Genomic DNA, 12,637 nt, shown 5'->3' with positions numbered 1-12,637 from the left:
CACTGTGAAAAATCATCATCACTCCTGGTCTCTCCTGGAGGCCAGCACTGAAATGTGCACTAAAATAGACACATTACTCTCATCTATGGCGCAGGAAAAGGCAGCTATCTGAAAAGGAATGGTTTGTAGCTAGCAGATAACAAATGAAGGAAAACCAGTCTCTCTTTTTCCGTTCCACCCCTCCTCACGGAATCAAAGGGCTGGATACAATTCTTACATCCCTGACTGATAAGATTAGCTAATGACAAGCTCTGAATTCATCTAGTAAATCCAGCAAAGAATATACAAGCAAACATATAGAAAAAAGGCTGCTGTTGGCAAATTTGAAAGCTTCAAATTCTTTCAGATCAGAACTTGTAGAAAATCAATTTATACATGAATTTTTATTTTTCTTTTAAAACAACTCTGCAGTCAGATCAAGTCAAGCTTACCATCTGCTGCAGACAGAAATACAGCTATATTCAAGAATAACATTATAAAACTTCTTTGTAAACTTTACATGCAAGCTGTTCTTGTCAGAATTAAAGTCATTGTGATAATGCATCCTAACATTCAATCAGGCTTTAAATAAAGAGTGACAAAAGTCCACATATGGATGACAAGCTGTTCTACAGTAAATATTTTTGTATTTATTGGGAAGGGGCTTATGGCAGTTTAGGACATATTTCACCAGGCATTTCAGACTAAACTACTTACAGACTAATAAAACCAAGATAAAATCCTTGTTCTAAAATCCTCACCAAAATTTAGTTTTTAAATTAACTTGATCCTATTCCTATTTAGTTATGCTTTTATTTCATCCTTTGCTTGAAAATTTTTCCCAGCTGGTGGCTGTTACCAAATGGAAGACTTTCAGTACCCTCTATTTTAAGCAAGGCTTTATTCCCAAGTGACTCTGAGTGTATCTATGCAAGAGGAAAAGCAATTACAATATAATTTTACTATTATAGCTGACCCTTTAAAGCAGAGTAAGAATTCTTCCACTTTTTTATGGAATTAAACTTGTTAAAGCCATTCCCAATATTCCTGCAACTGAGGGGATACAGTATTAAAAAACCTCAAAAGTTCCTTTTCCACATACTCTAGTTAGAAACACAATTCACAAAAAAACAGAGGCAAAAGAATGTCTTATGACAAGTAGGGATAAAATTATTTTTTCATTTCCAATTCCATTTTGAGAAGTTACAAGACACATGTTGCAATTCATAGAGTTAACTACTTGCTCCAAGTTCGTTACACGTTACTGTTTTGTTCTAGCAACTATGCAAGTAACTCCCTACAGCAATGAAAAAATATTTTTTAAAACACCTGAATGAAACAGATATACTATATGCAGTCACAGCCAAGCACACATCATATAAAATAAATCCTACTGCAGATAAATAATCTTACCCTGATGTTGGGTCAAGAGCTATGGCCTTAGGGTTATTAAGATCCAGCTCGATGAGGGTAACACACACTGATCCGTTCTGGTTGCAAACGAAGATCCTGTCACTGACATGATCCACAAAGTAAAAATTTCCGGTGATCCAGTCAATTGCTATTTGCTGTACATCTGCCAAAAAAACAAGAAAGAAATAAAAAGCTCAGAAGTGCAATTGTAATACAAATAACTGAACTGCTAGCTGCTTCACCAAGCAGATGCTCTACTCAGATAAAGAGCTCAAGCTGGTTTTACATGTATTATATGGTATATCATAGAGAATCCAATTCTCAATACACAAATATTGGTTAGAGAGAATTTTTCCTTTTTAAGTACAGAAGTCTGATTGCAGCTTCAAGGGCATGAAAGATACACATTTGTTTGCAGTTCTCTTAAATATTTTGTATTTTGTCCTTGTGATTTTTTTTTATGGTATATTCAGAAGCAACTTCACTGAATGATGGTGCATCTGTGAAAGAGGGGTCTGAAACACTGCTGGCAGCAGATGGCAGTGGGAAGGCAGCCTCCAAAGCCACTCGAGTCCTGAAGTTACTGTTCTAGGAGGTCTGTTACACCGTGGGGACGCTACACTGATAATGCTTATAAGAGTTCATTAGTTATGTTTAAAGGGGACTAAAACCAGATAATAAATACTGTACAGAAATTCAAAATAACTGTGTGTAGGTATGTCTGACTAAAACCACTGTATGTAACAGCAGACATGCATATGTATGCATTCACTTTCATTTACTTTTTTTTTTTTTGGTAGTTCTGAGAAATCTGGATGCTGCCAGATTTCTGATTCAACTGCCACAGTAAGTAATGACTAAGTAACTGTCTGTGTGATGCTTCTATAGAGAAGTTTTTTAACAATGACGCCGGGAGTTTTCCTTCTCGGGACACTAAGGCAGCCTCGCAACTACCCAACACAACTGTTTTAAACCAGCCAGTTCTTCTTCTTGTGGGATCCTGGAACCACTTTTTGTAAATGTCTTCTAAATCCTGCATTCTTCTTGTAAGTCAAGCCACCTGCCCATACATAGTCTTACTGTTACAGTAAGCAAAAGTATAAAGAAGTGCCAAGAATATAACTTTAACTAAGATTTCTTCACTTCCTATTCTCATTGACAGTACTGTATTGATACCACCCTGTAAGATTGGATTAGTTATTCTTAAATGAATAACTCAATAACAATATTTCCTGTTAAGTAGTTTCAATGTTACATATCAATGATTTTTTATTTTAACAATTTATATTCATTATATTACAATGGTTTCAAAATACTGCTAACATAAGTTGAAATTCTTTCATGATGGCAGAAGCCAGATGTAATAAAATATCATTTCGCATCGTAGCTTTTTTTTTTGTTACTTTCAATTTTCTCTATTTCTATCATCCTTCACAAGCTGAATTTTTAGGGATTTTTTTCCCCCACTCCAACAAGAACCTGTTGCTGCCATCACATACATGCTGCATGGAGAATACAAAGTAAACCTGATTCTGAAAGAAATTGTAGTTATTAAGTTTTTGACAATAACTGAGAGCTTATGAGTTATGCATTTGCTAAATACATAAAATAGACATGGAGACTCATGTGTTGTCCTTCCAAGTGCAGGTAACATAAACAAGATTTACTCAATAAAATTTCAGGAATAGCTTTCAGCTGTATTCCATCTCAGCCATCCCATTACACAATTCACTGCTGTCTCTTCTATCTCAGGTTTCTCCCCTTGTGCTATTCATTTTCCTTTTAATTCAAAGTGAATATTACGCCTCTTCCCTTCTGATAGCTCCTATTACAAAGATATGCTGAGCCAGAATAAAGAAATGCTCCATTTAGTCCAGTATCCAACCTCCAGAGGAGGCCAGTGTCAGGTGCACTACGAGGCATGTGCGAGCATAAAGATATTTTAGACAACAGGGAGCAAAAGGATATTTTTTTTCCTTGTTCAAAACAAACTATAAAACATGCTTTTAAAAATATCAGAAAAACTCTGTCCCTCTGGAAATCGGCAATAGTTTAAGCATTTTCAAAGTGCCTGCTTTCCGTTTTTGGAAGTTGGATTCATGGAATTAAAGGTTTAGGGCTCACCAATACGAGACTTTTGAAAGTTGAATATAGGCTTCTGTGTAATAGAAGATATTCTGAAAACAGAATTTATAAAGAATGAAAGTTATAAAACTTCAAAAAGTTCCAAAAAAGTTACAAAAATTTCAAATATTTCTAGAAACAAAACTAGTAATTAAATTCCTGCAATGAGAGCTCTGAAAGATTGCTATACATTGGGAAGTGGATGAAAAAGAACAAGCTTAAGTAGCAGGAGAGGAGGGTACTGTTTTCTTCTTAACGTGGGGGAAAAGTACCTGTTTTTACATAAATGTGATATGTTCCTGAAAGGCATGTCACACACAGATTATTAGATCTGTTAACATAACAATACTCACATTTATAAAATGTTGGCTGTATTTTTTCATTAGTTATACATTAATGTATCACAAGAAATGGCACTAAACACATTCTTTGTGTGGAAAACAAGGATAATTCATTGAAGGTCATATTAGGGATAACCATTTGCATCAAATAGTTAAAACCGAGGTTGCTCAGCAATCCAGGAAAAGTGAGACATCCAGAAGCAATTTCACACCATAACCTTTGTGTCAAAGGCTTCAAAAAGCATTGGTAGCTCTTAACATCGATTTACCTGATTTCCCTTCCCCAGCGGGTTGTCTTTGGGAAGGGCATGGAGGCACCAGCAGCACAGGCTATTTGAGAGACTTAGGCTCGTTACAAGCACATTCCTTGTAAAGCTGCTCATTACAAAGCATGCTATGCTTAAAGACTTCATCAGAGTGTTTCCAGAAAAAGAGGCGCATTAATTCACATTTTTCTTCAGAAGTTACTGCACGAAATGGAGGAGCGATCTCCCACTATGCAAAGAACACTTGTCTCAAAAACAGACCTTCTGGGGCAGTACATCACTGTAATCTAGTAATTAACCTGGACACTCAACACACAGTAACATTTGCATTTAACAGTTACAAACACGTTGTGTATTGTAGATACCATTGATCTGGTTTGGGTTTTGTCTTTTTTGTGCCATGCCCTCTGCAGTGAATTGGACACATCCAATTTCTCACAAGAGAAGAAGTTTATAAAGAATTGTCCAAGTCCACTCCCCCATAAAATTATATTCTACATGAAAAATCCACTTAGCAAGCAGATAACAGTTTTTATGAATCAAACTTTTAATCTCTATGGTTTCGCTAGCAGCTATGCGTGAAGCTGCTTTGAAGGGCTCTCCAGTTATCACACGAGTCGAATGCACTGTATACCGCAGAGATAAGGTTTTGGTCGCACTGGGGACTTCTAAAATATATATTCTGGTACTCAAGAAGTCAGTGAATTCATTTCATGCCTATTTCTGGACTCATATATTAAAACCCAATATGTACAGATGTCTAGTCCACCCACATCTTTAGGGTAATTAATCTTTTTTTCTTTCATTCATACAGTTTCAGAAGTCTCTAAAAAATGCCTCCCCCTGAAAACATATGTATTTATTCTAACCAATCTTGTATATATTTTTGAGGGGTTTTCCTATTTTAATAACAGTTTCCTTGGAGCATTTCTGCCAAATGTGATCATCCTTCTTTTATTACTTTCAAAAAACTAGGATTTCCTCTTAAGGACTCCATAAAGAACAGTTAAGACATCATATAGTCTAAATTCTACTTTAGTTAATGACATTATGTAGACCATGGGCACTAGGAAAAGAGTGGCTAGAAGTATACATTTTCTATTTTTTTAAACACACAAATAGTATTATACCTTTAGAGAAAATAGCATTTTATATGAGGGTGGCTAAATCTTCAAAGGATACTGGAAGTATACATCTTATGGCCAAAATATAGTTTATGAAAATCAGAGCCATATTGAATGGCTGTCTTCTTTCACTTTAATTTTCAAAAACATATCTTGTACTGTATGCATTACTATATTTATTTCAATTTCAAATCAAGACCTGCACAAGAAGACTTCAGTTAACAGAAGAGAGGGAAAAGCAGCACCATATTCTTGTATTTATATTACCGTTGTAATCGAGGATTCAACACACGCACTGCCTATTAAAATCAACATTAACAGATTTCTTTTTTTCCATATGTTGAAGGAAGACTAGAAACAGAAAAAATAGTAAGTTTTTTCCATTTATACATTTCAGTGAAAGCATCCCTTGTTTTTAATGTGAGAAAAGATCTAAGCAATCTAATCTACTTGGTGGAACTTATAGGAGTTGGAGTTGGAGTCTTAGAAACTTATGAGTGAACTGAGGGATGATTTCGGATGAAATATAATTAAAATTAAAAATTCTCAGTGCACTCTCCTTACGTTTCTGATTAATAATGAAAGAGATGATAGACAAACTCTCTATATTTTAAGGGAAAGAACATAGCTTCTACTGCCTTATAGACTTAAAATTTTCCTTGGTCTGAACATGACTGCAATGAGGAGTGCCTAAAGGACCTTGGAAATCTACTCAAGGCTCAAGGTGCGACAATTTCATTGTCAGTTACTACGGGAAATTAGAACCATGATTTGTTATTTCTCTTTGAGCATGGTTTTGGATCTTTTTTATATATATATAGGGAAAGCACTATAGTATTGATTTCTTGCTTGCATTTTCCCAGCATTAATGCATACAATTGAAAATGCTTAAAAAGAATCTTATTTTTGTCACAAAACTATTTTTTTTTTCTTTTGCAAAAGTTGATCTTAAGGGAAGAATTATGTTGAGTTACCCAAAAAGATGAAAAAAAAAAAAAGTTACTAATTATTCTTCCATAATCCATATACATCTTTTCTGAATGAATATAACACCCAGACTTCCACACAGAAAGTATTCAGGGCTTGCCTGGGGAGATGAGAGAAGGGGAAGTGGTTTGAAATATGGTGGTTGTACCTTCAATAAAAGAGCACGGGTGGGCTCCCCACAAACGCAGCCCTGAACCCCGAGTTGTGGGGAGGGAAGCGTTTGCTACTCCTACTGCACCAAAACACCAAGTGCTTATTTGATAGAAATCTTTCCACTTTGTAGAGAGCAGCTGAGCATCGTCACAGGTAGTCAGGTCTGCTAAGAGTCACTTGTTTAATTTATCCTATTATACAAGCAGGGTAGTTCTGAGGATTGTGCAACAGTTGTTTGGATGGTTGGCCATATGCTAGGGGAATAAACGCTTTGGAGAAGCAAGAGAGGATAGCTGTAATAAAACTTTCAGGAGCTTAACATTTCTGTAATGAGCATCCTAACACATGGAAGATGTCAGTACAGTCCCTAACGGTAGTGCAATCTAGGAGTGCAAGGGTGGTACTGCTCACGTGCCTCGTGCCAGGAAGAGTCACCTTCTTGTCCCTCTTCCCCCGAAGGCCAGCACAACAGATCTGCAGATCTCCCAGACATGTTCACACCTGCTTACTCTACAACCTGTTATATCAGTAACTGTTTACCTCCAGGGCTCACTTTCATAAACCATAATATTATATATTCATAAAATAAGAGTTTGCTTCACTGTATTTTGGCTAAGGAAGCATCTCCTGCTTCCTGCTGAGTCAAAACTGGTGAGAAAGAAACAAAGGTTTAAAAAAAGATTTATCTGGAAGCAAAAACCACGGAAAATGAGATAACATAAAAATAAGTAAAAATGGGACAACATATTTGAGACATTTTTACTTTCTCTACGTTTTCTCAATTTTCAGAGCATACTTTTTCCACATACATGCATTTTACTTGTCCACGACTAGAAAGCTGCTTTGATTTTTTGACTGAAAGCTGACATTTTACCAGGTGAGGCTTTGTGAATTGTGTAAGGTAGCTAAATGATAAAAGTGTCAGGTATGGACAGACCTGTATAGTGTAATTTACTATCTATTTAGAAAAAAAAAAAGAGATAAAATTACGTATTTGTAAAGGAACCAACAAATTTTATTTCAAAGAAGAAGAGCAAGCAGCTTGGGGATAGGCTTTTTGCCTCCGCCTGAGTAAAAAGACAAGTTTTGAATAACTAGACAAACAGTAGCAAGCCTTTCTTTTTCTAAAATAGCCAGTAGTGGTTGAGACCAGGTAAACAGTAGGTAAAATACGCTTAAATGACAGGCTGCGAAATTTTGCAGAAGCGCTGCCTTTGCTGTGCCTCTTCTGAGAGTAATGTTCCTAATTAGCAGCCCAGACAATCTTACACTGACACTGTGGCTTGGGAAAGTTAAGCTGGCATAGATTTTTCTGTGCCCCTTCTACTGACAGCAATTTGCTGTAATCATGTCTGCAATGCCATTTACAAAATATGATTTTTATTAAAAATGTCACCATTCAATAAGTTAGACACACCGGTGTCTAAACTTTTAACAGCCATGTCCTGAGTGATTATTGCATATGTTTAAAAATGAAAAATCAAATGAAAAATATCCATCTCTCTCTTCCAAATGACTCATCCTCAAATCTCTAATTCCTTTGAATTAAATCAGCCTTCTCAGATACTGTTTGTAAAGAGTATAATGCAAAACTTAAATCATACTAAATTTAAATAAGCACTTTAAAGCATCCAGACTTCAAGTTCCTCAAAAGAAAATAAAGCTTTTCCTCTTGTTTGCTGAGTAACATAATTTAAATTTCAATAAATTGGGTTACTGTCAAAAATACAGCTGGTATTCTTCCAATCCTATAGGATCTTAGAAGATACTGCTTTAAAAACCTATAAATGTGAACATGTAGACAACAGCAGTTTCTCCAAGCTGAAGAGTTTTCAAAAATATGAGCCTAATCTAAATATTATGAATACTTAATGAAGGCATGCTGATTGCTCACAAAGACACCTAGTCTCTCAGAGACATAGTCTATCCAGTCACTCAGAGATTCAGGCATTCAGCTTCCAACTAGGTACAGAAGAGAACACGTTTAGGCACTTACTCTGTATGGGCGTTTCTCTTTGTGTTTAAAATCAGACTTTTATTCTTCTACTAGATGCAGCCAACTTAGTAAGAAGAGAAGATCCAATGCCTGAAACTTCACATGATTTAGGAGTTTCTAAAAAGAATAGTTCCATACCTTTCAAAGGACTCCATGAAGACCATGACACGGTCTGGCCTACAAGATCCCTGTCAGTTCTCACATCTATGAATTAATATCTGAACACCGATGATAAGATATGGTCATACAAGACAGTTTTGGGGCCTCTAAAGCAGCACAGCAGAGAGCTATGTAAGTTTGCTGCTCAGCTCAAACTACAATCTTAGCCCACCCAGTAGCCCTGTTCTACCTACACCTTGCCTTGCAATAGTCCTCTTGTACGCTTCTATTTCTGCAGAAGCTAGACATTATCACGTTTTTTTATGGTTTAGTTTCTTAGACTGCTATGAGGCATGTTACCGTAGATGGAAGTTAGGCCACAGAGTGTTATTAAGACAGACATGTTATAGTACATTGGCCAAGGTTGAACATTGAGCAGGTACTGAGAGAGAAATGCAGGCTTAACGATAAACTTCTTGCTCCCATGGGGAACCCTGGGATCTACAGATCAATAATAACAAAAAAAATCACATCTTCCTCTTCTAACAAATACCTCTGTTTACAGAGCATTCAGGGAAAGGCGATAATGGCAGACCCCAGGTATGCTTGCATCTCTGCCTTTGCCAGGAATTTTAGAACAGGGTAGCAAAAGCTGGTCCTAATTTTTTAAGCATATTTCTTCTTTTACTCATGTTTTTAGAATGATTCTACCACACAATGCATCAAGTTTCTGGAATGAGTAAAATGAGTGAAATTTTCTGTTACTAGGTCTTGAGTCTCAGAGTTGGCTGTGATGCCAAAGGAGTAAGGAAAAACTGTAAAACAATGAAATAAGGGCCTGATGAACAGAATCATAGAATCATAGAATTGTTTAAGTTGGAAAAGACCTTTAAGATCATTGAGTTGAACCGTTAACCTAGCGCTGCCAAGTCCACCACTAAACCATATCCCTAAGCACCACATCTACACGTCTTCTAAATACCTCCAGGGATGGTGACTCAACCACTTCCCCGGGCAGCCTGTTCCAATGCCTGACAACCCTTTAGGTGAAGAAATTTTTCCTAAAACCCAATCTAAACCTCCCCTGGCACAACTTGAGGCCATTTCCTTTTGTCCTATCACTCGTTACTTGGGAGAAGAGACCAACCCCACCTGGGTACAACCTCCTTTCAGGCAGTTGTAAGGTCTCCCCTCAGCTTCCTTTTCTCCAGGCTAAACAACCCCAGTTCCCTCAGCCACTCTTCATTAAGACTTGTGCTCCAGACCCTTCCCCTTCCCCTTCCCCTTCCCCTTCCCCTTCCCCTTCCCCTTCCCCTTCCCCTTCCCCTTCCCCTTCATTTGATCCCCTCGTCCAGTTCATTGATATTAAAGAGAACTGGCCCCAGTACTGAGCCCTGGGGAACACCACCTGTGACTGGCTGCCAACTGGATTTAACTCCATTCACCGCAACTCTTGCGGCCCAGCCATGCTGCCAGTTTTTTACCCAGCGAAGAGTACACCCATCCAAGCCATGAGCAGTAAGCTTCCCCAAAGAATGCTGTGGGAAACTGTGCCAAAAGCTTAACCAAAGTCTAGGCAGACAACATCCACAGCCTTTCCCTATCTTTTAATCTTGAGCGTTAAGAGTTTTAGCAGGAGTGAATTTTCTGACATCAATCTCATGTCAGAAACAAGCAAGAATAGTTGAAAACCATCAAGGTTCTAATTTCTGCATTACTGAGTTTCAAACACGTCGCCCAGTGATTGTAAACTTGTAATGGGGTCCCAGTAGCCTGCGTACATGCTAAACAATAAAGGCAGATTTATAGAGGTACATAGCTATAACAGTCTCTTTTTTTTTTAAACTGCACATTCAAAAGCTTCTTATAAATCTGCTGAGACTGTAAATCAAACCCAGTTATTTACTTCAAAGCAGTTAAGTCATCCACTGTTAAAATTAAAGCATAATTCAGCCACAATAGGCATCCCATCAAGCATGTGGACTAAGAGAACTGCTGTAGGGAAAACGACGTGGCTACATTAGGCTGTAACACTCGCCTTGTTTAATCACCTTCCATCAAAGGCAAAAGTCTTCAACCTTCCACCTTCCTAGGACTGCCTGCCACATGTATGGTGAACTTCATAAACCATCGTCACGCAAAAAATAAGGTCACTTAAACATTTCCCATAAAGATGCTAAGCAGTAGATAACTACAATTTTAAAGATATGTCAATACAATATGGAGTTATTTTTGCAATACAAAGTATTTAATTACTTCCAGAGAAAGTTTGAACAGTTTAATACTGGAGGTAGGCAATGGTGCTTTAAGGAAAGCTTTTGGGGGATAATGTAGAAGTAAATTATCTTCGTCAACTCTTTAACAAAGGGTTAGGGAACAAAGGAAATTCATATTGTACATTTTTTTGTAGAAGGTAACATTTATCAGACAACACTAGTTTACAGGATCTGGAGTATGCTGCAGTTTCTTGCAAGTAAAATGCAGATCATAATTTGGTAGGATAATTTCATTTTGAGCCCACTGTAGTTGCTATTAACAATATATGTTCTAGACAATATGAAGATGCAGTACATGACAAGACCTAGTGCTATAGATCAATCTGTTTCTTTTCCCCAAAGGGCATTATTACATTCAGTTTTAATCAGAAGGTAATACTGACCATCGCGTATTTCATTCTGATATATAGATATATTCATATTTAGTACAAAAATCTTTATCTTCATTTCACACATATTAGGGGAAAAGGAGAAGACATTGCATTTTTTTCAATTCTTTTTTTCTAAAATAAATTTTATTATGGAACTCATTTATAATATAATTAAAATCTGCACACGGAGTGCAATTTAAATCCAGTTTGAGAATTACAACTTAGAGAATACTAGAAAATTTTAAAATATCTTCAATTATAGACAATATAACCTGCACAGTTAGCAAATATATACCTCATTGTTCCACATAGTATCTCTGACAAAAACCGTATCATGTACCTTCCTAGATGAGACAGCCCCTTTTTGTTAAGGATAGAAAACAAAATTGCTTCTTATATTGAAGGACATTAAGCTGTTTTCTTTATCTTTTTCCCTCCCTCTAAAAATGAAATTCTTCACTAAGGATCATTATATCCATAGGTAAATATTGCAACAACACAGAGGAATCACTGTCACCACCTGATGCATGCAGCATGCTTGTGTAAAACACTCCCAATAACTGTATGGCACCCACTAAAGTCACTTGCCTCATATTATAATTTGAATAAATCAAACAAATAAAACCCTTCATGTCCATGAATGCTGCCTGCCAAATGACTATAACACATCATAGAATCACAGAATCATGGTTTGGGCTGGAAGGGACCTCAAAGCCCATCCAGTCCCACCCCCTGCCATGGGCAGGGACACCCTCCACTAGCCCAGGTTGCCCAAAGCCCCATCCAACCTGGCCTTGAACACTGCCAGGGAGCCAGGGGCAGCCACAGCTTCTCTGGGCAACCTGTGCCAGGGCCTCACCACCCTCACAGGGAAGAATTTCCTCCTAATGTCTAATCTAAGTCTGCCCTCCTTCAGCTTAAAGCCATTACCCCTTGTCCTATCACTCCATGCACTTGCAATGCATACTCATGTAATAATTACCTCATCCTCCCCTTCTTCCTGTCTATCCTTTCATTTTTTTCATCCAGTCACTACATCTTTTCAATATCAAAATAGCAGTCTTTGAGAAGACTGTTATTTATTATATTTGACCTGACAAATAGGCAACTGCCTAGACTTAAAATACAGGCATTGCTGATGCACTTAAAAAAAAAAAAAAGTTATTTTTTCTTGCTGACTTATTTCCAATAATGCAAGAAATAAAAATAAAATACAGTTTTAGAGTTATGCATTAATATTTTTCTATCCATTTTCAACAAGACATCAGGACACTGCTTTTTTTGTTTATTTATTTCCATCATCATCACTCTAGTGGAGGGAGCCAAGTATTGCTCTACCTGAGTATTATCTTAAAATGGAATACCACCACGGATTCCATTAAAAAGTATTATAAACCACTCAAATAGCTGTTGCTTCCAGTAACATGGCTCAAACTCAATGCTCTTATATTTGCAGAACTTGAACTTTGCTTTCAGAAAGCTTCCAGCCCTTTCCAAAACTAGCCACT

General features: G+C 37.0%; 1 protein-coding gene across 7 annotated transcripts in view; it reads right to left on the bottom strand.

Annotated features, from left to right (window-relative positions):
- LRP1B (LDL receptor related protein 1B) overlaps nt 1–12,637 on the bottom strand; it is a 738,176-nt gene that overhangs the window by 339,289 nt on the left and 386,250 nt on the right. For all 7 annotated transcript variants that reach the window (XR_008577717.1, XM_054830556.1, XM_054830557.1 and 4 more), the window contains one exon: nt 1,393–1,555. Coding sequence is in view for 6 of the 7 variants with exons in the window: in XM_054830556.1 (XP_054686531.1) it covers nt 1,393–1,555 (163 nt within the window). In the remaining variant the exon portion in view is untranslated. The remainder of the gene's footprint in view (nt 1–1,392; nt 1,556–12,637) is intronic.

This window comes from Grus americana, chromosome 6 (assembly GCF_028858705.1).
Source record: "Grus americana isolate bGruAme1 chromosome 6, bGruAme1.mat, whole genome shotgun sequence".
NCBI classification, from domain to species: Eukaryota; Metazoa; Chordata; class Aves; order Gruiformes; family Gruidae; genus Grus; species Grus americana.
The sequence above is the reverse complement of the archived record's forward strand: the minus strand, read 5'-3'. Positions and strand labels throughout refer to the sequence as shown.